Below are 25,906 nucleotides of genomic sequence, written 5' to 3'. Positions count from 1 at the left end.
CTGCCAGGAGGGTTGTTGTGAGGATAAATAAGCTGCCCCCCTCCCCCCACCCCACCCCAGCCCCCAGCCAGGGCGTGCTCATGTGGGGCAGGACCCAGCCTTAAATCAAAGACAGAGCTTCGGAGAAAGCCATTCCCTTCTCAAGTCTCCTTTATCCTCCTGCTTAGGGCCGCAAATGCTTACCAGATGCCCGCCTATACTTAGCAAGCCTGAAGCTCCTTTTTTTTTTTTAATTAATTTATTGAAGCATATCACTCATACATAAACATACATAAACAATAAGTGTATAGTAATAGTTGTGAACTTAGAAAGCAAACATATATAACATCATACAATACTCTCATAACTCATCCTAACACCAATAACTTGCATTGTTAAACCTTTTTAACTAAAGATTAAAGAGCATTGTCAAAATATTACGACTAACCAAAGTACTTCCCCCAACCAATCCTATTATTATTATCTTTATATCATTTGTATATGAACATACATAAACAATTAAGTATACAGTAAAAACTGTGAACTTACAAAGCAAACATGCATAACATCATACAGGGGTCCCATACACCAACCCTCCACCAACACCTTGCATTGTTGTGAGACATTTGTTACAAATTATGAAAGAATATTGTCAAAATCTTACTACTAATCATGGTCTTTATCTTACATCTAGTGTGTTTATCCCCCAACCCACCATTTATTATTTTTTAAATATATTTTGATGACAGAAGTCATAAACTTATAAAACAATCATGCACATGTGCAGAATTCCCAAACAGCATCCCTCCATCCACACACCACACTGTGGTGGAACATTGGCTGCGGGGTAGATCTGATTGCTACCGTGTCTGTAGCGCACACTTGGCTCACATTTTCCATACTGCCCCATTATCGGTCCTTTTCTAAGAAGCAAAGGGCAGTGGCGGGCTCAGCCCTCAGGCAGCGGCCGGTGGAGCCTTCCAACATTGTTTCAATTTCAGTTTTACAATTACCTTCTCGTCTAGGTTGGTGATGGCCGCTTTCCATTCAGGGTGGTAAGAGAACGTTTCCTTTTAAAATACATTCATGGGAATTGAGAAGTTAGTATAAAGAGAAAGCACCCAGAGTCACACCGGTGGTGAAAGGGTACCGGGCCAGCCGCTGCTCACGTGTTGCTCGAGTGTGGTCACTCCTCGGGTGCTGGCCCAGGCAGTGGGCACAGCAGTGAACAAGTCAGAAAACCCAGGCCCTGGGGGGACTCACATTGGGGGGGGGGGGTTGGCTCTAAAATAAATGCCTATGTGACGCATAAAGCGTGGTGTGTGGTGATCCACACGGGGGAACACTCATGGGGTGGGAGTGTCCAGTGTGAAATGGGGGGGCCAGGGAAGCCACACTAAGGCGGAAAGTCCTGGCGGGTGGGGAAGCAGCCGGCTGGGACGTCTGGGGCGGAGCTGTGCCAGCCTAGAAGGCTGAGGTCCCTGGGAAGCAGGGACGTGGGCCGGAGGGATCCGGGCAGCCGGGGGACATGATCTGACCCCTGAGGCTTTAACTTCACGTCCTCCCTCTGACTGCTGTTTTGACACTAGACCTTGGTGGGGGGCGGGGGAGGCAGAAGCAGGGACCCCAGTGAGGAGGTGGCTGCTCTCAGCCTGGAGATGCAGTGGCTCGGGCCAGGCAGTGGGCTTGAAGGGTCAGAGTTGCGCCATATCTTCAAGGGGTTTGCTGTTGTGGGATATGTGGGGGTGGGGGGACAGGGAGAGGGGTCCAGGTTTGGGCCCAGGCTCCTGGAAAACGGGGCTTTCGGTAACTGAGCTGGGGAAGATGCCGGAGGACAGGTCTGGGGGAGAAGGTGAGGGTTGGTTGGAGCCTGGAAAGGGAGGGCTCCAGCGGGCAGCAGGGACGCGAGCTCCCGGGACGTCCAGGCTGCAGCAGAGAGAGGGCCTCCCAGCCACGGGGCTGGGTGACAGCAGCAGGGTGGGTGCCACCGTTAGGTGCTAGATAGGCGGAGGGAGCTGGTGGGAATTTTCTTCTGAGTGATTCACTCAAAGGATAGTTATTGGGCACCAGCATGTGCCACATTCACTTGTCCAGGCTGGCCGGCGGAGGGGCCCAGTGGTCAACTGAGAGGTAGGAAGGGCGAGCGGAAGTGGGGACAAGGCAGCCGTGCCCAGCGGTTGGGGAGGGCAGCTTGGGGGATACCCAGAAGCTGTGAAAGTTCTAGCAAAGAGCCTACATTTGAGGAAACCCTGGGATGGTGCAAAGTGCCTGGCACAGAATGGGGACAGGTGGTGCTTAATAAATACCTTCTGGACTGAGACAGGCGCAGGTTCAGATGCTGAGCCCTTCTCAGCTGGGTGCCACTGGAGTTACTGAGGCGCCCCGAGCCTCGGTTTTCTCATCTGTTCAATGGGGAAACGCGGTTAGAAACCCACCGAGCTGGCCGCAGAGGGTCCGGCGGGTGCCCCACCTGCCGGGCCGCGGGCGCCCGCCTGGGGCAGGGGGGGACGGGCGTGCGGGGCCCGCGGGCAGCCTGCGGGGCGGGCGGGGCGGGGCGGCGCTGGACGCGCCCGGGGCGGGGAGGGGCGGCGCCTCCGCCCGCAGGGCTCCGCGCCCGGGTCCTCGCCGCCGCCGCCCGCCGGGGCCCGCTGGCCGCCGCCGGAGCGGGAGGTACGAGGGGCCGCGGCCGGGGGGCGGCGGGCGGGGCCCGGGCCGCGGTTCTGGGGGCGCCGCGGAGTCGGGGGCGGTTGGGGGTCTGCGGAGGGGCGGGGAGGGCTCGGCCACCGCCCGGGGCCACCTGTTCGGGGAGCGGCATTGGTGCGCGCACGGACTCGGCGCGGCGGTCCCCGGGCCGTCGCCTCCCCGCCAGCGGCGGCCCCGGAGTTGAGCGCGGCCGCGGGCCCCGGAGCTCCGGGCGGCGAGGACGGGAGGGCGCGCCCGGGCCCGGAGCCCTCGAGGCAGCGGCGCCCCGGCCGGGGTCCCGCGGGCGGCGAGGGACCCTGGGGCGCGAGTGCCGGCTCCGCGGGCGGATCCCGCCGGCCCCGCGCTGCCACCTTGGGGGCACGGGCCACCTCGGAGCCTCGCCGGGCGCCTGGCTCGACCCCGCCCTGGAGGGGGACCGGCAGGGGAGAGGGTTGGGGGGCGGCCGGGGGGCGGAGGCGGGAGCGCGGGGCCTGCGGGGACGCTGAGCGCTGGACGGCCGAGATGCGGGAGGCCTCCCGCGGGGCGCGAGCGGCCCGGGCCGGAGTGGGGAAGCCCGAGCAGCCGCCGCGCCCCGCGCTCCCTCCCCGAGGGCTGCAGGCCGCGCAGCCCGCCCCCCGCCCGTCGTGCTCCCCCTGTCCCCCTCAGCTCCAGGAAGACCTGGGTGGGGTCCCGCCCCAGGACCCCCCCGCGGTGACTGCTCCCGGGCTCAGGGCCTCGCCTGTCCCCCAGGGTAACAATTCCCATCTCTTCCCTGTCTCTGCCAGAACCTCTATCTCTCGGGGTTAAAGAGCCGTTCCCCACCCCCCACAGCCCCCAAGCATTCCCCTGGGCCCCCATACTGAGTGCGCAGCCTGTGTGCAGGCCCCTGGGGGCCACCGGGAGCCATTTGTCCCTCTTCATCCCACACTCCTAGAGCACCTGGTGGGTACCAGGCCCCCTGCCCTTTCCTCCAGGAAAGGATTTCCCCCTTTTCATGTTCCCCCAAAGGAGTCAGGAGCTGGGCCCCAGAGCAGCCACCCCTGCGAGGGTCACACGGCCACCCCCAGCTCCACAGCGCCAGGCCCCACACCTGGCTGCACAGTGTTCCCACAGCTGAAATTCCCTGAAAGGGGGGTCCCCAAACCGCAGGCCGAAATACAGAAGAAAAGAAAGGGAGAGCGCAGACCTTCTCTTGTTACTTTCTCTCCCAGATGCTTTTCCAGGGCCTCAGGTGCCTGCCCCGCAGGTCCACTGGGACAGCTCAGTATCAGAGTCTTGGAAAATACATGCTTTGCTTCCTTGTGCCGCTGAAGACCGACAGCCGCCGCGGCTAGCCCTGTCCAAGGGAGCAGCAGGGTTCGCAGAGCCATTAGAGGGGGGTCCCGGGAAGCCTGGGCAGGCTGTGGCCCACCACGCCACCCAGCCATGCCCCCAGCTGCCCCCTCCGCCCACCCGGCCTTCCAGGCCCTCCAGGAGCTCTGAGCAGGGCTCGTATCCCTGCAGGTCTGAGCTGGGACCAGGGCAGAGGGACACAAGGTGGCCCCAGGGACCTGGACGACCAGACTGGAAGGAGGGACTCTGCGAAGGGGAGGCAAAAGGTGTGGACACACCTCTGGCCCGTTCCCCCTCCCCCCACACTGTGCCCCCGCTGCGCGCCTGGGCCCCGCTGCCTCCACAGGGGCGCTCGGTGCCGCCTCGGTGCCCACAGCTCCTGTGACTCTCCCGGATGATCCGAGCCTCACCCCTGACCTTCCCTCTGGAGTGGGAGCTCCTGGAGGGACGCAGCCCTTGTCTGATTGCCAGTGCCAGGCTTGGCACACAGTGGTGCTCACCCATTGTCTCTAGAACGGCTGGCCTGCATGGGGCTGGGGAAGACTCAGTGTCACATCACTCAGGGAGAACTGTTGGCAGTTGCCTTTTCCCCCAGACTTATTTGTAAAGGCTTAAAAACCCGCCTGGATTCCTTTTCTCTACCGGGTTTTCCCGGAAGCTCTGTTTCCGGAGCATTCCCCACTGCTCCCGAACCGTCTCTTATAGTTTCCAATGCTTACATCGCATTACATCATAGTTAGCTAATGGAGCTGCTTTGACACTTGGGTTCTCTTTCTCTTTGGCTCTTCGATGTGACATTGAACTTGTGCATGCATTTATGCATTGCTGAATTTTTCTTGGAAAGGGAATGACCTGTTAGTCAGTGGCTCCGAACTCCTAGCCCGCCCCACCTAGAGCCGGGCGGCTGTCAGCAGGGCCTCAGGTGGGGGCGTGGGGGGGGGCTGTGCTTCTAGAAATGGAATTACGGGGTCAAAGAGGCTGAGTGCCCAGGATCTTTGTGGGTTTCTTTGTTCACAGCTTGTCACGGAGGTATTTGCCCCTTGTCTGGTCTCTTGGTGGCAAAGCTTCTCTCGCGTGCTGTTCTTTGGGTTCTGTGGTTGCTGCTGCCCTGTCTTCGGGGGTGCCTGTGTGTGTTGGAGGGGCAAGTTGCTCAGTCTCGTTTTACCTCATTTGCGTGTGTGCTGTTCAGTAAGAGGGTCTTGGCTGGGAGAGCGGCAGGGGAGAAGGGGCTGAGGCGGCCGGGGCTGCAGGAGGGGCCCGGGAGTGCCCTTCATTCGTTGACTTTGATCTTCGAGGGGGGGTGGAGAAGTGCCAGCAGCCCCGAGGGCCCCAGCTGGCTCTGCCCCCCTGTGCTGATGCCGGGGCATGGTGACTGCACTGCCCCCACTGGGCCATTGACCGACCTTGGCCCTCCTGAGTCCTGCTTCCCTGGGAAGCGGCAGGTGTTTTCACCTCCAGCTGGGACCCCAGTCTCCAGGCGGAAGTGCTTGTTCAGGGCTGGGACGACCCAAGCTCTCCCCACCAACCTGGGCAGGTCGCTGCCCTCTCTGAGCCTCCATTTCCCGTCGACGTCGGGTCGTGGCACCCATCTGACTCTGGCTGGCACCGGGGTGGGGGAGGGGGTCAGGGTCCCTTCCTCTCCTGTCCTCCTGTTTGTCTTCCCTCTGGACAAATCCCTGCGGGTCCAGGAGCCCCCAGCTGTGCCCGGTTGGCCCCGGGCTGGGAACCTCCTTGCCTCCCAGCCCATGCCGCACACACCACCCCTCCGAGAGCGGACCTTCTGGTTCCACCACAGCCTTCTGGGTTCCACGCCAGTGCAGAGCTGGAGCCGGCACACTAAGAGCTGGGTGGACAGGCGCGTGAAAGTGGAACAGAAAAAGTGGGCTTCGCCGTCTCCCTCTCACACTCTGATCGGAGAGAGCAGAAGTGCTTGTTCTGGGTACAAGACAAAGAGCCCAGGAAAGCCCCTCCCTCCAGCTGCCTGCGGCCTTCCCATGGCCCCCAAGGAAACCCGAGGTGCAGGGGGGCGTCCATCATTCGAGCCCCCACTAGGTGCCAGATGCTGTTCCCCGATGTGGTTCAATCCTCAGCCGCCCTGGGCTGTTATCCCACTTTCCAGATGAGGACACTGAGGGAGACGGAGGCCCTGATCCCAACGCAGTTCCCGGTGAACGAGGCTGGGCCACACCGCAGACTCCCTTCACCTGGGAAGGGTGTTGGAATCCACTTCGCAGCCGTGCTTCAGTTTCCTCCACTCTGCTATGAACTGTGGTGTGTAAGAACTCCTGGCCCAGCAGGGCGAGGAGGCTGCACGAGACACTGCTGGAAAGCCACTTAAACCGGCGGCTGCGTGTGGGAAACCCTCACTGAGCACACTTCTGTTGTTCCTAAACCACTTAGCCCGCCCGGCTGAGCTTTTCCTGAGCAGTAGCTCCAGCCCTGGGTGCTGGCGTCGCCTGCAGCGCAGGTTGCTCCAACAGAAGCAGCAGTGCGAGCCTGTGTGTCTTTCGCCAGATTAGCAGAGAGGACACGCGCTGCGGCGCGGGGGTGGCCGGGGCGAGGGAGGCCGCCTTCCCTGGCCGTCAGGCAGGTGAGTGGGAAGGATCCAGAGCCTCAGATCGCGTCTCCACTGACGCAGGAGGCTCGCTTTGAGGAACCATTCCTATAGCACCAGCTAAGTGTGCGCTCAAAGATGTCAGCACTAAGATACGCACCCTCGGAGCAGTTTATAAAGGCAAAAAGGTGGAAACGTTTCCAGCGGTCCCAGGTGAAACGGAGGATGGAGCTGTCATATGCTGGGATAGATGTCGCCCTGGGAAATTAGGGGGCAGAGATATATTGTTGACTCCTATGAAAGGCATGGCACCTAGATACATTTTAGGAGGCACTGGGTTTGAGCCTGGGACCTCATACAGGTGACACACGCGCTCAGCCACTGAGCTGCCCACTCCACGATGGCGTGTCTGTTTGAACAGCTTTGTGGAGGTGTCATTTACACATCATTGTAGACATACAGTTTGATGAGTTTTTGGGAAACATACAGCTGTGCAGCCATCACAACCATCTAATTTTCTCACGGGGACCGGGGATATTGGTCAGTGAGATATAAAACAAGATGGAGACCAGCGTGTGAGATGGGATGCCCTTTCGTGGGTCCCCTGGCTGTGGCTCTGCGGGAACGTTCGATCCACGTGAATGGAGGCATCAGAAAGGGACAGGAAGGAATATACCAAAGGCCAACGGGGTACCTCGGCCAAGGTCGTGGGAAGACTGACCACGCCATGCCCCGGCCCGAAGGCTTTGGTGGCTCCATGTTGTCTTCAAGAGAGAGCAAAGCGGGGGGTGCCACTCCGGGTGGCTGCTGGAAGGTACAAAGGTGGAACTGAAGCACCTGCATCCTCACCCAGGAGCACCCGCTAGCCGTGCGGTGGGTCTGGGGCTGATAGCGGCTGCTCCGTGGACCACAGCTAGGAGGCGCTGGGCAGGGGAGGGGTGAAGGAGATTTCGGGAAGAGCCTCTCGCAGAGGCTAGGTGTGCCTGAGGCAGGGGAAGGCTGCCCGCTTGCCTTTCTCGCGGTGGTTTCCTGTATTCGGCGCATCTCGCTCAGTCTCCCACGCTGACCGTGCGGGGATGGGCCCTGCAGGGGTGGAAGTCCTCCCTAACTTCCAGGGCCTTTGCAGCGCAAGCCTGGGTGGGCAGGGGCCGCTCAGCACCCTCTTCCTGCTCCCCAGTTACTCCACGGTGAAATCCACCCTGCTTGCTCGCAGGAGGGCTCCCCCCCCCCCCCCCCGGGCTGCAGACGACTCCCTGGGGTCGGTGCCCGGGCTCCTAGCTGCAGGCAAGGCCCTCGATTCACGCCACGGCTGCTCAGACACCTGCTCATGGGAAGGTAGCCGCGCGCTTCTGCCGTGCGCAGCGGCTGTGGGAGCTGGGCCGGCGCCCGCAGACTCCCAAAGGTGGCCAGGGGTGCTCGCCTCGGTCAGGGGCGCCCTGGGAGGAGGGGCCCCGGGACCTGGGGGTGCACACCCCTCTCACACCTACTCATCTTGCTTCCTTGGGGCAGTCACCCTTCCTCCCTGCGCCTTCTTTTTCATTTGTGAAATGGGTGCGTGGCGGCCGATGGGAAGCCCGGGCCACCCTGCCCGTGCGGGTAGTTTTTACTGCATGGTTAGGAGGTTCCGGGGTCAGGGGCCGGCGGAGGGACATCTGGGGAAGCGGGGTGCGCTGCAGGCGCCTGGAGGCCCCGGAGCGTGTGTGTTCTCAGCAATGGGGAGGTGGGCCAGCTTGGCTGCTGCAGTGACCTGGAGAGGGGCAGGGGTGGAGGGGATCCCTGGAGAGGCGTGGGGGGGGGGGACCTGGCCAGGGGCTGCGGCCAGCAGGCCAGTGAGCAGGCTGGGTGGTTGGGCCGGACAGAGACAGACAGACTGACGTGTGAGCTGGGCCGTGGCCGCAGGTTGGTGAGGCGAGAGAGATGTGGGGAAACCCGGGGAAAAGGAGGCTGTCTCCCCATCTCCCTTCTTTCCTGCTCCACGCCCCGTCAGCCCTGCGGGACCATCCCTGCACCTCACAGCAGCTCCCCTCTCCCTGCCAGGCTTGTCGCCTGGGGCTCTGTCTCCAAAAGCAGCCAGAACTTAGAGATCTCTAAGAGTTGTCATGCCATAGCACTCCCTTGCTCTAACCCTCTAACTCCGAGAAAGGTCCCCGGGCCGGGTCTCCCCATTTCCTCTCTGACCTCCTCTCCTGATACCCCATCTTGTTTACTCAGCTGTGAGCACAGCAGCTGCTTTGCTGTGCCCGCGCACACCAGACACCCACGTCCAGCTGTCCGGCGTAGGCTCCTCGCAGATGTCAGCTCTGCCGAGGGCCTCCCCTGACAGGTCTGTGACAGGCAGCACCTCCCGACCCCAGTCCACCTGCCCTGCCGCATTTCTCACCACGGTCCCCGCCACTACCTATTTCCCACTAGAATGTCAGCTCCACGAAACTGCTTTGTCACTGCCATATGTTCTCCAGACCTTGGAGGCCACAGGTGGTTGGTGTGGTTGGTGCACAGGCGTTTGGCTCAGTGAACGAGCGGATGACTGAGGGCGCGCCCGGATTTTGTGTCGGGTTGAACAGGAGCTCCGTCCGCGAACCGCCCGCCCTTCTGACCTTGTCATCGCTCTGTGCCCTGGCCTGGGCGCCAAGCGGCAGGCGGCACCGAGACATTCTCTCGAGAGGTCCGTGATGACTCTCTCTGATGGAACGGACAGAACCAGTGCTGGGGAAACACAGTTAGAAAGGTCTTTCTGGAAGGGCCCCAGCAATTGTCTTTTCCCAGGGGCTTTTATTTTTACAGCTGAAGAAATTGAGGCTCAGGACTGGGGAAAGGGGGTGTCCCTCAAGATCACATGGCAAGTGTGTAGAAAATAGAAACCAGACCCCTTGCTCAGTCAGTACCCAGTTTGCAAAGACTGTTGAGAAGGAAAATAGCTCGTGCTGATGAAGCCCTGGAGACATGGGCAGTCTTTTTGGCTTCCAGTTATTTTTCCATCTTTCACACAGTAAGAAAAGCAGCAAGTTAGGCCGTGTAGGCTCTTTGCTCTGAGTGGACCCTGGACTCTTCCAAGACAGACTGGCATTTCCCGACTCCCTTTGTACAAGCCATTGTCATTTGGAGTCCTGATTTTCTCTGAACCAGCCGCCCTGGTGCGCGAGCACGTGGGAGTGTGTGCACACGTGCCCGAGGGGTGGGGGGGTGGGGAGCCCAGATTAGGGGGACTGCTTGCTGCTTGAACTGAGGATACAACTCAGGAGGGCGACCTCTTCCCCCCACCCTGAGGAGCCCCCAGGCCAGTCTCCAGCACAGACCTGGCGTTCCCCTGGGTGGAGGGATGGCCAGGAAAGGAGCAAGGTCCTTAGGGACCCGTGAACATGCACTTTTTAAAAATTATTTTTTGTTTTCTTTTTTTTTTCATGTTTTCTCACATTCCTTAACATGAAGAGATAAAGGCATGTGACTTTATGTTGTACATCCAATTACACCAGCAGTTACAACTGGCATTCATATGCGGTGTACACTTTGCAAAGGGCAGTCCCCTCAGTAATTACCACCTTTGATCTTGACTTTATGGGCAGGATAGGAATGACTTGCTCATTCACTCAAAAAAAATGTATTGCCCACCTACTGTGTGCCAGGCACCATTTTGGACCTTGTTTCCCATGGCATCAGTGTGTCATTGTTAGAGCAAGACCTTGGGTTGCTTCTTATTCTTTGCAATGACCTTGTATAAACTTGACTTAGCCAGAGAGTCAATGCACAGAAGTGGGATTGCTTGGAGAAAAGGTAAAGGTATGTGTGATTTTGACGGGTGGCGCTATGTTGAGCAGTGCTAGTTGACATGCTAACCTGCTGGAGGTATGAGTGTACCTGTTTCCCACAGCTTGGTCAAAAGAATGTGTTGTCAAGCTTTTTGGATTTTTGCCCATCTGTTAGGTGAGAGATACTATCTGGGTATTGCTTTCCCAGCTCCAAGGTTATAAAGAAATTCACCTGTGTTTTGTTCTATACTTTGATGGTTTTTGGTTTTTTTAAGAGTTATTTATTTCTCCCCTCCCTCTCCCCCTGCCCTGCTGGGTTTTTTTGCTGTCTATGTCCATTCACTGTGTGATCTTCTGTATCTATTTCTCTCTCCCTTTCTCTTTGTGTGTGTGTGTTCTCATCTTTCTCCTCTAGGATGTACCGGGTTTTGATCCTGGGGACCTCTGATGTGGAGAGAGGTTCCCTGTCAGCTATGCGACCTCAGTTCCTGGTCTCAGCTGCTCTTCACCTTGACTCGCCACTTGTCTCTTTTCCTGCATCATCATCTTGCTGCGTGACTCACTTGTGCAGGCACTGGCTTACCACGTGGGCACTTGGCTTGCTGTGCAGGCACTCGGCTTGCTACATGGGCACTCATGCAGGCACTCAGCTAACCACATGGGCACCCATGTGGGCCCTTGGTTCGCTGCACGGGCACTTGGCTCACCACACAGGCACTGCCTTGCCACGCAGCCTTGCTTTCTCTTTTTCTTTTTTTCGCCAGGAGGCCCCAGGGATCTAACTCAGGTCCTCCCATATGGGGGGCAGAGGCCCTCTCACTTGAGCCATAGCTGCTTCCCTGATGGGTTTTATCCAGGGGCGTGTTTTGAGGTACAGACTCAGCCCGTTCTTTTTTTTTTTAAAGATTGATTTATTTATCCCCCCTGCCCTCCACCCCCCCATTGTCTGCTCTCTGTGTCCATTCTCTGTGTGTTCTTCTGTGTCTGCTTGTATTCTCATCAGGTGGCTCTGCGAACCGATCCTGGGACCTTCCAGAGTGGGAAAGAGGCGATTTCTCTCTTGTACCACCTCATCTCCCTGTTCTGCTATGTCTTCTTATTTTCTCTCCTCTGTGTCTCTTGTTGCGTCATCTTGCTGTGCCAGCTCTCTGCGTCAGCTGGCATTCCTGCATGGGGCGGCTTTCCTGCGTGGGCTGGCACTCCAGGAGGCCCCGGGCATCAAACCCTGGACCTCCCATGTGGTAGACGGGAGCCCAATTGGTTGAGCCACATCAGTTTCCCCCGGCTCGTTCTTTTTCGCGATGGCTACCCCAGTAGTTCTACACCTTCAGCTAAAGGACCCATTGTAGCCTTCAGGTTCCAGATGCTGCCTCTCTTGGATATGAAATGACCACATTGTTTCTATGATTCCTCTTTTGTTTCATTGGTCTGTGTCTGCTCATGTGCTTCGGCCACATTGTTTTAATTAGTGAAACTTTATAGCCTATTTTAATACCTAAAGGGCCTCATTTATTTCTTCCTTCGTAGAGTTTCCCTGTGGTTCTGACTTGTTTAATTTTCTCTCTGAACTTTAGAATCGATCTCATTCAGAATCACATCCATTATATACATTGACTTGGAGAACTGACATGTTTATGAAGTTGTCTTCTATCCAAAAACATAGTCTGTCTTTCCATTCTTCCAAGTTTATTTTTGTGTTTCCTCAGGGACTCTAAAATTTTGCTCCCATAGGTTTGGCACAGCTTTTGTTAAACTAAGTCTTGTTGTTAGTTGTATCTTGTAACTGCTAGTTGTTTATATTTAAGTATGTGTGTGTATGTCTGTGTGTATATGTGGGTTTATATCCCACCACCTTACAACATTATTCCATTATTTGTAGTTTTTCAATCTTTTTTTTTTTCTTTTGGCTTTTCCATGTGTACAATAATATATGGAACTAGCAATAGTTTTAACTGTATTTTTCCAATTTTTATACCTCTCATTTCTTTCTCTTGTCAGATTTGGTGTTGAGTCTAGTAAAATCGCCAGGAGTAGTGGTGAAGGGAGGCATCTTTGTCTTCTTTCTGACTTCAGCAGTAAAGCCCCTGAATATGCAGCTGGATCCTGACTTTTGTCTTGATGTGTATGATCTTGTTAAGGAAATATCCATTGATTCCTATTTGATCAAGAATGAGCGTTGAGGGAAGCAGATGTGGCTCAAGTGATTGGGCTTCTGCCTACCACACGGGAGGGCCTGGGTGTGATTCCTGGTGCCTCCTGGAGAAGGCAAGCTGGTGCAGTGGGCAGGAGTGGAGAGCTGGTGCAACAAAAGAGACACAAAGAGGAAAGACAATGGGAGACACAACAACCAGGGAGCTGAGGTGGCTCAGATGATTGAGCGCCTCTGTTCCACATGGGAGGTGCCAGGTTTGGTTCCCGGTGCCTCCTAAAGAGAAGACGAGCAGACACAGAGAGCACAGGGTGAATGGACACAGAGAGCAGACAGGGATTGCAAACAATGAGGTGGGCATAAATAAATCTTTGGGAAAAAAAAGAATGGGTGTTGAGGGGAGCAGGTGGAGCTCAGTGGTTGAGAGTCTGCTTCCCACGTATGTGTGAGGTCCCAGGTTCAATCCCCAGTTCCTCCTAAAAAAAAAAAAATGAGTGTTGAAATATTTGTCAAATTTTTCTTAGAGAATGATCATCTTATTTTTCTTGCTAGAGCCATTAATATGCTGAATTATATGAATAGTTTTCTAATATCAAACCCGTTTGCTTTCCTGGAATAAGCCCCACTGCTGGAACCTTAATTTGAAGGTCAGCTGGGTAATGTGTAAAACCTTTGGCCCCAGCGTTTTCCCTTACAGACCTTCCCTGTATGTTCTCTTCCTCTATCTTCTGCATTGAACATTTGGTCTTCGTTTCTGAAATGGTTTTATCTTTTTCTTCTCTATCTTCCCTGAAATCTCTCAGTTCTTGCAACATCATCCTAGTGTCTTGCTATCGCTTTATCCAGCCATTTATTTCCCAAGTTCTTGCATTCTTGCTTTTTGCTTCTTCTTCAAAGCTGGGGTTGCATCTTAAAGTTTTCGTGGGTTTTTTGTTTTGTTTTTGCAATCTGTGCTGGAATTTTGGAGAACATTTTCATTTGTTTTATGGAAAGGTTTGGAAGCTCTGGGTATTGACTTTTTTATACCAGGAAAGATCTGAGACCAAAGAACTCTCTCCGCTCACTTTTGGGAACAAGGATGCTAAATCCCAGGGGGCTGGGGGGCCAAGGTCACACCTCCAATTCGTGGCAGGTCGGGACCAATCGGGAGGAACCTGGGTTCAAATTCTACACTCCATGCTATTTCTTGGTCATGTGACCTTCCCCCCAGACAGCACAGGGTCCCTGAGCTTCAGGTCCCTGCTGGACGTAACTTCTAGGGGGGCTGACGGGCACGGGCCTCGTGGCCCCAGGTTAGCACATCTTGTCCCCAGTGGACAGACAGGAAGCTGAGGCCCAGGAGAGGAGAGTGACCTGTCCCAGGGCCCACCGCAAGCAGGGGGCAGGTTGGGCTCCCCAGTCCCAGGCCTCAGGGGCCTCCCCGCTGGGGCTGGCCGAGGGCAGCCTCGTTGGTCAGCACCAGGAGTTTGCAAAACGCTCTCTCCTCCCTCATTCCGCACCCAGCGCCGAGCCCCTGGCCAGCCGCGGTCCAGGCTGCGCCGTGGCACGGACGGGCCAGGTCGCCTCACTTTCCCGAAAGGCGAGTAAGTGAGCAGGGGCTGGGGTGGGGGGGGATAATGCCTGCCCCCCTCTCTGGGTGGTCAGGCCAAGCCAGGACAGCACACGGACCCCCGCCGCGGCCCGGGGCTTCCTTCCCAAGTGGAAGAAGGCAGCAGAGCCCCGCCTCCTGGCCTCAACCCCAGGCTCCGGGCCCCGGGTCACCCCCGGCGTCCCCAGCCTCCGTGGGGCACTGGTGCCGGCTGGGTGGGGAGTTTGTTTCTCTGGCTGGGGGGGTGCTCCATGGGGTGGGAGCGGGGAGCAGCCTGTAACAGCAGCAAGCACCGGGTCCTTTCTGATCTGGGCAGCCGGGTGGTCTCCGGCCGCCTCTCTCTGTCACCTCCCGTGCAGCCCTGCCCTCTGCTGAGAGGGAGGGAGATAGAGGGGGGAGAGACCTGGAGGGGCAGCAGGGGGAGAAAGAGCGGGGAGAGAAAGTGGCAGGAAGAGATGGAAGCGGCCGAGCTAGAGGGCCGGGTGGTGGCGGCTTGATGGGTTGGAAAAGTCACCAGGTGCTGCAGAGTCTTGCTTTCAGGCTTTGCTTTCCCCTCGATTCAGGAAAGAAGGGCCCACCAGCCACGCCAAGCCCCAGCCGCCAGGGTCTCCCCCGAGCCGGGAGCGAAGCAGTGTTGTCAGCCAGGCAGGACGAGAAGGGCCCTGCCCCTGAGCCTCGGGCTCCCCCATCTCCGACCCAGAGGAGCGCCCCGCCCTCTGCAAGCCCCCAGACCTCTCAGCTGGGACGCCAGCCAAGGAGCCAAAACCTCCCCGCTGAGCTGGACAGCGGAGTCAGCCCGAGCCAAGCATAAAGGCGGCAGGGTGCTCCTTTAGCAGGGGTGGCCAGAGGCCCCGGGCCGAGCGCCCTGGAGGAGAGGCCCTCCCCCCGCGCCCCGTGTAGGCCAGAGCAGGTCGCTGGCCTCTGGCCCTGCGAGGCGCCCGCGCACTGGCTGGGGGCTGGGGGCCGAGCTCCGGGCCACCTGTGCTGCCGCATTTGGCGTTGTGGGTGTGACTCCCAGTTTGGACTCAGGCCTTCCTGGTGCTCGCCCCGTGGCCCTGCAGGAAAGCCCTGGCCATCCTTACTCTTCAGATGAGGAGACTGAGGGTCTGGGTGGTGAACCGCCTGACTGGCAGTCGTAGCGGAGCCAGGTTTCACTCCCAGGCTGAGTCCACAGCCCAGGTGCGCCTCCGCTCAAATAGCCTCTTAAAATTGTGGTGGTCGCGACGACACAAGGACTGTGGGAGCACATTTTCTTGTTAAAAGTAAACCAAACCCTTTATGGCTCAAACTACGGTGCCCCTTGGCTAGCGTCCTCAGCCCCGATGCGTCCCCGAGGCGGGCCGCGCTTTCAGCCCATTTTCCTGTTGGCTCGCGTGGACGTAGTGTGTTGTTGTTATTCAGGCTTCTTTCCGTTGCAAGGAAAGAAATCCAGCTCACATTGGTATAAGCCGAAAAAAGAGGACTTGCTGATGCACACGACTGGGAAGTCCGGGGAGAGTCCAGGGGAACGCGGCTGCAGGCCTCGCGCGTCCCCGCGCTGCCCTGGCTCTCCGCCTCGGCTCTGATTGGCTGGATCGGGCCACTTGCTCTCCCCTGAGCCGCCACGGTGCCCACCCCCAGATGAGGGAGGGAGGCCAGTCCTCAGCGGAAGCGCGGGTGCTGTGAACAGAAGGGGGACGGATGTCAGTCAGGCAAAACCAGCCGCCGGGCACGCTGGCTGCACTGCAGAGCATCCAGGGCAAGCCACGTCGAAGCCCCGGTTCTGCAGTGGAGAGACGCCCACCCCGGGCACGGCCGGCACGGAGCTGCCACTTCAGCGAGGTCTAAGCCGATGTGTGGCCCCAAGGGCCAAGGGGGCTGGGGTGAAGGGACACCAGAGAAGGTGGCGTGAGACGCGTCCTTCTCCACCGCGCCCTGGCCGGGGGTCCACCCGGACATCAGGCTTCTGTGTCTGAGTTTAGCACCCGGCTTTGCCAGGTGCCGTGCCAGGGGCCCTGGGAACGTCCCGCTCACCGACTCCTGCGGCAGTCTGGGCACCGGTGTTGCCACCATTCTACAGATGGGGAAACCGAGGCTCAGAGAGGTTCCGTGTCTCGCCCAGGCCGTGCTGACACAGGGCGGGATCGTTACTGAGGCTCTGTCCTCTCTTGCCGCCAGGGGCACCCACCTGAAGTCCTTTCTCAGACTTGGGGCAAACGTAAAGCTCCTGGCCCGGGCGGTGGGTCGAGATGCTCAGAAGTGAAGTCCTGCCCGGGGGGACCAGCTGACCACGTGGGCACAGGGGGGTTGGGCGCAGGGGTCCTGCCCGGGAGGCCCAGCTGACCAGGCGGGCACGGGGGGTTGCAGGGGTCCTGCCTTGCCCGGGAGGCCCAGCTGACCAGGCGGGCACGGGGGGGTTGCAGGGGTCCTGCCTTGCCCGGGAGGCCCAGCTGACCAGGCAGGCACGGGGGGTGGGCGCAGGGGTCCTGCCTTGCCCGGGAGGCCCAGCTGACCAGGCAGGCACGGGGGGTGGGCGCAGGGGTCCTGCCTTGCCCGGGAGGCCCAGCTGACCAGGTGGGCACGGGGTGGAAGGTGGGCGCAGGGGTCCTGCTTCGGCTCCACTAGCAGCAAGCGGGGTCGTGCGGTGGGATCACGGGACCCACTGGACGGGCGAGAGCCGAGGACCAAGGGAGCGCGGCCGGGTCACAGGCAAAGTCCCTGACCCGGAGGGGGGACGTGGCGGGGGGCTGAGAGTGCCACGCGGCAGGGCTGCCGGGAGTGCCCCTCGCTCCCCTCACTGGTCGCCCGGTGATGCCAAGGCCGTCACTGCCATTTGCTGGGGCCCTGCTCTGTGGTCCGGCCTGGACGCCCGCGGCTTCCCGCTGTCCCCCAAGGGGGGTCCACCCCACTTTACAGATGAGAAGACTGAGGCTCAAGGAGGAATGCGGCGGTGAGCGGCGCGGGGCGTGGCACGGCTGGGGTTTGAGCGGCAGTCTGTCCCCTGGGCTGGTGCCTGGCCCCCTCAGGGGTCACCCAGCCCCAGCCCGGGCCTCACGCCTCAGCTCCAGTCCCTGGAGCCCCCCGGGTCTGCCCCCGAGACCCCTAGGGGAGAGGACTGCCTCCGCCTCCCCCGAGTCCTCCCTGTGGCACCACTGTTTGTTCAGAGCCTTGGCCCTGCCGGCGCCTGAGGGCGGCCTTCTGCCCTCCCCCCCCCCCCCACCTGAGAGACAATAGGTTCTGTTGTTTTAAGCCACCTGTTCCCAGTGATTTGCTATGGCAACCACAAATGATGCTCGCAGCTTGGTCAACATGCGGGCCCTCCCTCCGGCTGCTCCGTTTCTGGGTTACAGTGTCCCCTGGGATGCCGCCCCCCCAACCCCAGGCACAGACTATTTCCTGCCTAACACCCAGCAGAGGGGCAGGAGGGCAGGAAGGGCTGCCCCGGACCCCCAGACTGGAGGAGTGCTGGGAGGTGGGACTCCCACTGTCTCTACTCTGCACTGCTGTGTGACCTTGGCTGAGCTCTTTTTCCTCTCTGGGCATCTGTGTCCCCATCAGAATGTCTAAATCCCCAAGGACCCAGCCGTAGCACTCGGAAGCCGCGGGCTGAGGGCTGAGGCTGGTGGTGGGTTGGTGGGCTGTGGACGGGGTCACACCAGTGCCGTGACCCTGTCCTCCTGGTTCTGGTTGACCAGGGCTGGGCTGAGCTGGGCTGGACGGGACACGAGGGCTCAGACAGGGTCGGGGAGTGCCCCGGCTGCAGGGGTAGGAGAGGAAGCAGGTGACGAAGGGGTGGTGAGTGCCAGGAGGGGAGGCTTCTCTAGGCACGGTGGCCTGGTCCCCCGAGGCCAGTGCTCCCAGGACGGGGCTGCAGAGCTGGTGCCAGGGGCCGAGCCAGCGGCGTCTGGTCGAGCCTTTGGCCCTCCGCCCCCTCGGGGCCTGCACCTCTACACACCCCTCGCCTCCTGCCTGCGATGGGCCGTGGAGGCTCCTGGCGATGGGGAGCCCCGGGGGGGCTTAGAGCGGGGGAGTGGCCGCGGTCCACTTGCAGCTGGAACCTGTCCCCCGGCCGTGGGGTGGAAGGGGTGAGGCCGGGCAGGCAGCGGGAGGCGGCGGTGTGACGTGCTGGCTCGGGCCCCTCCAGGGGGCTGGGACGTGCTCTGGGCCTGAGGTCACCCGGCCCCTGGGCGGGGGCCAACTTGGCCCCACACAGTTTCTATTCCTGGGCCTCGGGCTCCAGCACTAAATATGGAGCTGCCTGAGCGGAGCTCCCGGGCCGTGGCCAGGCGTGGCCAGGCTTGGGGGGCACCGCCTGCCTCCCGTGGAGCCAGGCCCCCACCCCACTCCGCCGCGGGGCCCCCCGGGCAGCCAGGGCCTCGCTCTGCACCCGGCTGTCCATCCAACCTTCTGTCTGTCCGTCCATCAGCCTGGTTCACATTGGACTGACATCACTGAGGACTGACATAGTTCCCCTCTGCGGGAGAGAGAACGGGGCCGGGGGGGCGGAGGGCTCCTGGTCACGCCGGCTCTGCCGTCACGGCCCGGCCGGGGGACCCCAGGCAGCTCCCCCACCTCCCGGAGCCCGCGTTCCTCACCCGCCGCCTCGCTGGCTCCCGCGCTGAGCTGCTTGCGCCTCGTTTCTTCCCTCGCTCGCTGGCCCACCCACCCACATGTCCACACTCGCCGGCTCGCTCACTGCGTCCCAAGGGCCAGGCGGAAACAAAACACAACATATCCCTGTCCTCGGGGAGTCACGTTCTAACAGGGAGAGACGGAAAAATGGCCAAAGCAGGTAAGTATGCAGTGCGTTAGGAGCGCTAGGGAGAGAAAATCACTTCGAGGACACTGAAGTGATGGGGGCTGGAAGGTTGTTTGGGGGGGCCTGGAGGGGAGGGAGGGGGCGAGCCTGGGAACATCTGCCGGAAGAGCGTTCCCAGCACAGGGAACAGCATGTGCAAAGGCCCTGAGGCGGCGGTGGGGGCTGGAGGCCAAGTGGACAAGGGGGAGAGGTGGGGGGCAGGCGGCAGGGGCGGCGGGCACACAGGACCTCATGATGCGGGTCTCCCACATCCCTCAGGGGCTGAGCGGGGGTTGACACGACCGACTTGTGCTGTTGAGGCCTCCCTCTGGCTACCCAGCAGAGGGGAGGTGGCAGCGCGGGCGAGGCAGAAGCAGGGAGTAGAGGGGAGGCCACGGGGGCGCCCAGCGGGGAGGGGTGAGGCTTGGGCCAGGGGTGCCCAGGAAGAGGGGGTGCGGCCCAAGGTGGCGCTGGATGTGCGTACTGAGGGGAGGGGCGTCAGCTGTGATCCCGGTGTGGCCCAGAGTGGCAGCAAGAACGGAGCTGCCATTTCTCTACGAGTCACGGGCATGGGAACGGGTAGAGGGTGAGGACCCCGTGCAGGTGGGGGCGAGCCGAGCGTCCTGCGTGGCCTGCCCGCTGCTCCTGGGCCAGGCAGGTTTCATTCACCTGTTAGCCGTGAACTTCGCGGGACGGCGGCACCCAGTGCCGAGGCCACACGGCCCAGCTGGGTGGTGAGGGGAGGGCCACGTGGGGTCCGGGGGACGCCGGGGGAGGGCCACGTGGGGCTCGGGGGACGCCGGGGGAGGGCCACGTGGGGCCCGGGGGACACCGGGGTGGGCAGCTCGGTTCTGACGGGACGGAGCTTTGCGGGGGAAGGAGCGAATGGCTGAGGCTTTGCAGAGCGGGTGGCTGGAAGGAGCAAGATGGCAGGGGGCCAGGAGGGGTCCGTAGAGATGGGGCTCAGGGAGCGGGGAGGGAGGGACAGCGAGGACGCAGAGGGGCTTCCAGAGCCTTTCCCAAGTGTGTTGCCTGCTGGGTCTCAGGACCGTCAAGGAGAATCTTCATCCCAGGCTGAGCTGCTCCACGAGGAATGTCCGGGAGTGAGCTCCCCGTCACCGCAAGTGGCACAGAAGTGAACCCCTCAGAGGACTGTGGTCGGGATTGACTGCGGGGATGTCTCAGCACACAGTAGGGCTCAACAGGCTGCCGCTGTGATACTCCCCCCCTCGGGGCTTGGGCTCCCAGCTGCGGTCTGTCTGAGCCACACCCTCCCCCGCTGGGCTGTGCACACGTGATTTTATCAGTATCCAGGGAGGGCTGTGGGTGCCGCGCCAGCTGGTCAGTTACAAGCCAGCGATGACGGGGTTCCCTGCCCTCGACCCAGAATCCTGCCAGAGGGAGGGGGCACAGCAGGGCAGCCAAGACGGGAACTGGTCCCCACTCTGGCCCTCACCTGTGGGACCTTGGGTGAGGCATTTAACCTTGGTGTGCCTCAGTTTCCCCACCTCACTAGATCACGAGAGGGTGAACTGAGTGCTTAACAAATTTCCTTGTTGCCGTCATCCTTCTCAGCCATCATTTCCTCTCCAGGACTCTGAGCAAATCCCCTGGACCATTCTTGGTCAAACTGTCAGAAGGTGTCACACCCCACATTTGGGTCAGAGAGTTGCTTGAGGGGACTGCAGCCGGGAGGCAGCCGGGAGGCAGCCGGGAGGCTAGCCTGGAGGAGGTGGCAGAGCTCAGTGGAGGGTCCCAAGGGGACTGGGAGGCCTGGGCCCCCAGGTGAGGTGATGCTGCTGGAGGGGCTGGGCCTCCTGGGGAAAGAGCAAGGGCAGCCAGTGGAGTGACCCTTGGCAGGCCTGGGAGCCTCCAAGGGCGACACCTGCCTGAGTCACAGAGAAACAGGCAGGGGACGGGGGCACCCACCTGGCCTATCTGTCCTCAGGGCGAGGGCGGAGGGTGTTGAGGCTGCCGTGGACCACCGAGGGGAGGAGGACAGGGCAGGGAGTGGGCGCCCAGTCACCACCCAGAGCGACCCGGCCAGACCAGGCTGAGAGTGGAAATGGGCCGAGCTCACTAGTTGCGGATTCCGTATTTGCCTATGCGCTTACTTGCTAAAATGTATTTGTAACCCCCAGATCAATACATGTGACGCCTCTGCACGGATGTGCGCAGAGAGGTGGCAGGTTTGAGTGGCCTGGGCCTCCTGTTCCCAGCCAAGGTCGAGCAAGGCAGTGCTCGGCCTTCTTGCCAGCTCTCAACCGGCAAGCAGTGTCCTCTTCACGGTCTTTTAATCTTGTGCTTATTTTTGAAAGTTTTCCCGTTTAAAATGGCCCACAGGCGTAGCGCCGAAGAGCTGTCTAGTGTCCTGAGCACAAAGAGACGGCCATGGGCCTCATGGAGAAAATCCTGGTGTCAGATCCGCCTCGTCCAGGCATGAGATCCTGTGCTGTTGGCCCTGAGCTCAGGGCCAGCAAATCCACAGTATCAATTAAATAAGGTGTCTTTAAACACACACACATGAAACGAGGTTATGGAGTGATCTGTTGATGGAAATGTCGTAACCGGAGGCCGCGGGAATCTACACCTGTACCTCCCCAGGAGGAGCGGTCAGTGTTGGCTAACTCGGGGTCCACGAGACGCTGTGGACACAGTGGCCGTGCATCACAACGCCTGACTGCACCTGGAAGGGTCTCCTGAATTCCCTCCCCCACCCCCGCCCCGTCATCCTCTCGTGTCTCCTGTCCCCACCGGCCTCCTTGCGGTCTCCCGCCGCTGCTTGCATCCCCCGGCCCACAGAGCAGCGAGAGAAAGCGTCCACTCCCCTGCCCACAACCCCGCTGCAGCTCCTTTCGGCCCGCCGCACAAAGTCCCCAGTCCTCAGCCGGGCAGTCGGGGCCCTGCGTGACCTGCCTGGCACCCCCACACCCCCTCCTGCCCTGTCTCCCTCCACCCCCACCCTCACTGCATCAGAATGTTCTAGTTCCCGCAGCCCTCGGCGCCCCACCCACTGGGGCAGTTCAATACCCACCGTGTGCGGGGCCCTGAGCTGGGCGCGGGGTCCGAGCTGTGCAGCCTGAGGCGGCTCTGCCGCCGTGGTGCCACCGCAGTCCAGAGTCCCCGCCGCCCCTCTGTCTAACTCGCCCTTCTCCCCAGGGGCAGGGCTGCGTGGCAGGGGACAGGCCTGGGGCACCGAAGCCCGCCTCACCTGCCCCCCATCTTTTGCAGATGGACCTGCAGGCGTGGCGAGCGCATGGAAGGGCCGCGGGCGGCAGCAGAGGAGGTCGGCTGTTGAGTCGGGGCGTGTCTGCGGGAGGCCTGCCAGGCTGCGCCACCATGGGCCACCCGGGCTGGTCAGTTACAAGCCAGGGGCATCACGGTTCCCTGCCCTTGGCCCTGGGGAGGGCCCGGCCGCGCCCCATCCCTCGACCCCATTGCGCCTGGTTTTTTTCCTCTAAGATTTAGTTATTTATTTATTCCCCACCACCACCACCTTGCCGTCTGCTCTCTGTGTCCATTCGCTGTGTGTTCTTCCGTGCCTGCTTGTCTTGTCTTTAGGCAGCACCGGGAACCCATCCTGGGACCTTCCAGAGTGGGAGAGAGGCGCTCATTCTCTTGTGCCACCTCAGCTCCCCGGTCTGCCGCATCTCTTATTGTCTCCCTTCTGTGTCTCTCTCTGTTGCGTCATCTTGCTGCTCCAGCTCGCCGCACAGGCCAGCCTGCCCTCCCCAGGAGGCCCCGGGAATCAAACCCTGGACGACCCCTGTGGTAGCCAGGAGCCCAATCGCTTGAGCCACGTCCACTTCCCTGTGCCTGTTTTCTTACCCCTGAAGTAGACATGACAGGAACCGCCTCCTGGGGCTCCTGAGGGCCACGGGGGGGGCGTGGGCAAGGCCCTGGGCACTTACGGGGGGCAGCGTGGATGGTGGGGGACCGTGGCTGATAGCGCAGCTGGGTCCAGGGGCACCAGGCCAGCCATGCCCCAGCCACGTGCCTGTCCCAGGCGTGGTGGCACCGGTGGCCAAGAGCCCAGATGCTGGGGCAGGATGGCCTGGGTCAAGCCCCTGCCCTGCCACTTACCAGATGGGGGACTCCGGGCAGTGGCCCAACTTCTCCATGCCTCAGTTTCCTCATCTGTATTATGGGGATGATGGTTCCCACCCCAGAGGGTGGCGGGAAGGGATTAACACCTTAATATGTATAAAATGCTGGGAAGGTCACCTGGTACCTACCCGGGAGGCCATTAGAACAAATGAATGAATACAAGTCTAGTGGGCTCCAGTGTTCCTTTCCTGCAGGTAGGAAGACTGAGGCTCAGAGAGCTGAGGGACTGAGGGACTTGCCAGGGGTCTCAGTGGGCTCCAGCAGAGTTGGGTCCCAGCCTCTCGGCCATTCACACTGTGCCGAGCGCCCAGGAATTCTCCTGGCTACTGGGCCAAGGAGGCACTACTAGGAGAGCTCCAAAAGGCAACACCACCGGCCAAGGTCACAGCACAGCTTTCCTGTCCCTCTCCTGTGAGAAGCACAGCCCAGGGCAAAGCGGGGGGCGTCAGGGGTCAGGGGAGCCGTCACGTCCTGGGAAAAGGGCTTTGGGCCCCTGCAGGCTGCAGCCGAGCCTGTCCTGATGTGAGCAAGCCTGCCGCCCCAGCCCCGTCGCAGGCGCCCAGGCCTGCTGGACCTGGGCTTGCGGAGGAAAGTCCCCGAGGCTGCACGGCTATCCCCTCGCCCATGAGCCCCGGGCCCTCTTGGTGGAACTAGACGGAGCTGAGGGCCCCATAGCTGAGCCTTGAATTGCGGGCTGCTGGCCCTGACGGGGCAGAGCGGCCTGTGCCCCGTGGCGAGGGTAGCACTTGCAGCAGCCCTGACTCAGGCCATACCTTGTAGGTGGAGTGGCCAATCCTTGGGGACCCCACTGGCGTGTTCCCCAGAGGGATGGGGACCCTGCCCTCACCTTAGGCACGGGCCTCCCGTTCCCCCTTTCCAGTGAGGAGGGAGCTCAGACTCAGAGGGGACCTGCCCAAGTCCCCCCGCAGAGGGCTGTCGGGCCCGATTCCAGCCCAGGCGCGCCCGGCCCCGAGCCCGGTGGGCTTAGGAAGCTGGCGCCGACGCTGCCCGCCGACGGTCGTGGGAAGCGGTGCCCTGGCGGGTCTGGGGTGCCAGCGGCCTGCCCACACGGGGTGCTTCTCTTGCAGACCAGCCCGTTCCCGCAGGAAGCTCCCGGCGTGACCTGGGGAGACCATGCCCAGGCCCCCCGACTGCCTGCTGCGGCCGCTCCAGGGCACCGCCCGGCAGCGGCTCTGCACCCTGGTGGTCATCGGCTTCAAGTTCACGGTGTTCCTCTCGGTCCTGATCTACTGGCAGGTGGCGGGGGGCCCCGAGGGCCCAGGGCAGCCCTATAACCTGCCGGCCGACGTGCCCTGCCCGCGCCTGGCGGCGCCCCCGCCCTCCGCCGCCACCCCCTCCCCGGGCGCCATCTTCTTCCTGGAGACTTCGGACCGGACCAACCCCAACTTCCTGTTCATGTGCTCGGTGGAGTCGGCCGCCAGGACGCACCCCGAGTCCCGGGTGGTGGTGCTGATGAAGGGGCTGGCGGGCGGCAACGCCTCGCTGCCGCGCCACCTGGGCATCTCGCTGCTCGGCTGCTTCCCCAACGTGCGGCTGCGGCCGCTGCGCCTGGAGGAGCTGTTCCGCGGCACGCCCCTGGCGGCCTGGCACGCGGCGGCGCGGCGCCGCTGGGAGCCCTACCTGCTGCCCGTGCTCTCGGACGCCGCCAGGATCGCGCTGCTCTGGAAGTTCGGGGGCGTCTACCTGGACACCGACTTCATCGTGCTGCGCAGCCTGCGGCACCTGAGCAACGCGCTGGGCGCGCAGTCGCGCTACGTGCTCAACGGCGCCTTCCTGGCCTTCGAGCGGCGCCACGCCTTCCTGGCGCTGTGCATGCGCGACTTCGTGGCCCACTACAACGGCTGGATCTGGGGCCACCAGGGCCCGCAGCTGCTCACGCGGGTCTTCAAGCGCTGGTGCTCGCTGCGCAGCCTGCGGGAGAGCCGCGGCTGCCGCGGCGTCACGGCCCTGCCGCGCGAGGCCTTCTACCCCATCCCCTGGCAGAGCTGGAAGAAGTACTTCGAGGACATCAGCCCCGACGAGCTGGCGCGGCTGCTCAACGCCACCTACGCCGTCCACGTGTGGAACAAGAAGAGCCAGGGCACGCGCCTGCGGGCCACGTCCCGCGCGCTGCTGGCCCAGCTCCACGCCCGCTACTGCCCGGCCACGCACGCGGCCATGAAGATGTACGCGTGAGGGGCCTCCGGGGGCGACCAGGGCCCCCCATCGCCCTCCTGGGAGCTGAGATGGGGGGCCTGGGGGAGGGAGGGCCGAGCTGCTGCCTCTGGGATCTGGAGCAGGTCGGGGTGGGGAGTGGGAGGGTGTGGGCGCCCCCACGTGGGTGCCAGGACCCGGGCAGGGCGGGGGCCTGGGGCTGGGCTGGAGGGGGCACCGGAGGCTTCTAAGCACCCAGCCAGGTCAGGGAACACCGCGGCATCTCCTGGGGTGGCGCAGGGAAGCCAGGGGAGGGGGGGCTGGGGGGGGGCCGTGGGGGGGTTGCCCAGAGATGCCCCGGGGGGTGATGAGGAAGGAGGGGGCCGTCGCAGCTGGGGGCGGAGGAGGGAACGACGCGTGGCAGAGCCGGGCCCTCCCGAAAGCCGAGGGGGAGCTTTTCCCTTCCCGGCATCGTGACTTTCTCGGAAGGGCTGAGCAGGCCAAGGCCGCCAGAGCTGACCTGGAGAGCTGGGGGGGACCCCGCCTGCCAAGCCCACCCTTCTTTCCTGAATGTTGCAAGGGTGGCTCATGGCAGCCACCCACAGCGGCGCGGAGTTTCTCCTGGCACAGGGAAAGCATTTAGAGAAAACATTCTTCTCCCCCCACCCGTGCTGAACCCCGGAGGAAAAATAAACGTCATGGAAGTGGCCGCCGGACTGCCAGTGCTCTTTGGCTCACTTGCACCTCCCTCACGGGGCCCTAGTGGCCGCAGTAGGGGAGGCGAGGGGGTGAGCTGCCCGCCCTGGCCCGGCCCCCAGCGTCCCCGCGAAGCGTCGTG

The 25,906-nt window shown here is 61.3% G+C and overlaps 1 protein-coding gene across 1 annotated transcript; it reads left to right on the top strand.

Annotated features, from left to right (window-relative positions):
- The first annotated feature begins 2,582 nt into the window (after positions 1–2,582).
- On the top strand, positions 2,583–25,202 carry A4GALT (alpha 1,4-galactosyltransferase (P1PK blood group)). Its single transcript, XM_071219102.1, has 3 exons — positions 2,583–2,649; positions 22,039–22,163; positions 24,003–25,202. The coding sequence occupies exon 3, from the start codon at positions 24,049–24,051 to the stop codon at positions 25,108–25,110; it is 1,062 nt and encodes a 353-aa protein (XP_071075203.1). The 5' UTR covers positions 2,583–2,649; positions 22,039–22,163; positions 24,003–24,048; the 3' UTR covers positions 25,111–25,202.
- The last annotated feature ends 704 nt before the right edge of the window (positions 25,203–25,906 follow it).

This window comes from Dasypus novemcinctus, chromosome 12, assembly GCF_030445035.2.
Source record: "Dasypus novemcinctus isolate mDasNov1 chromosome 12, mDasNov1.1.hap2, whole genome shotgun sequence".
NCBI classification, from domain to species: Eukaryota; Metazoa; Chordata; class Mammalia; order Cingulata; family Dasypodidae; genus Dasypus; species Dasypus novemcinctus.
Note: the sequence above shows the minus strand (reverse complement) of the source record. Positions and strands in the feature narration are given on the sequence as shown.

What these genes read in the sequence shown, in the direction of transcription:
- A4GALT (XM_071219102.1), top strand. Translation starts at nt 24,049, where the DNA reads ATGCCCAGGCCCCCCGACTGCCTGCTGCGGCCGCTCCAGGGCACCGCC.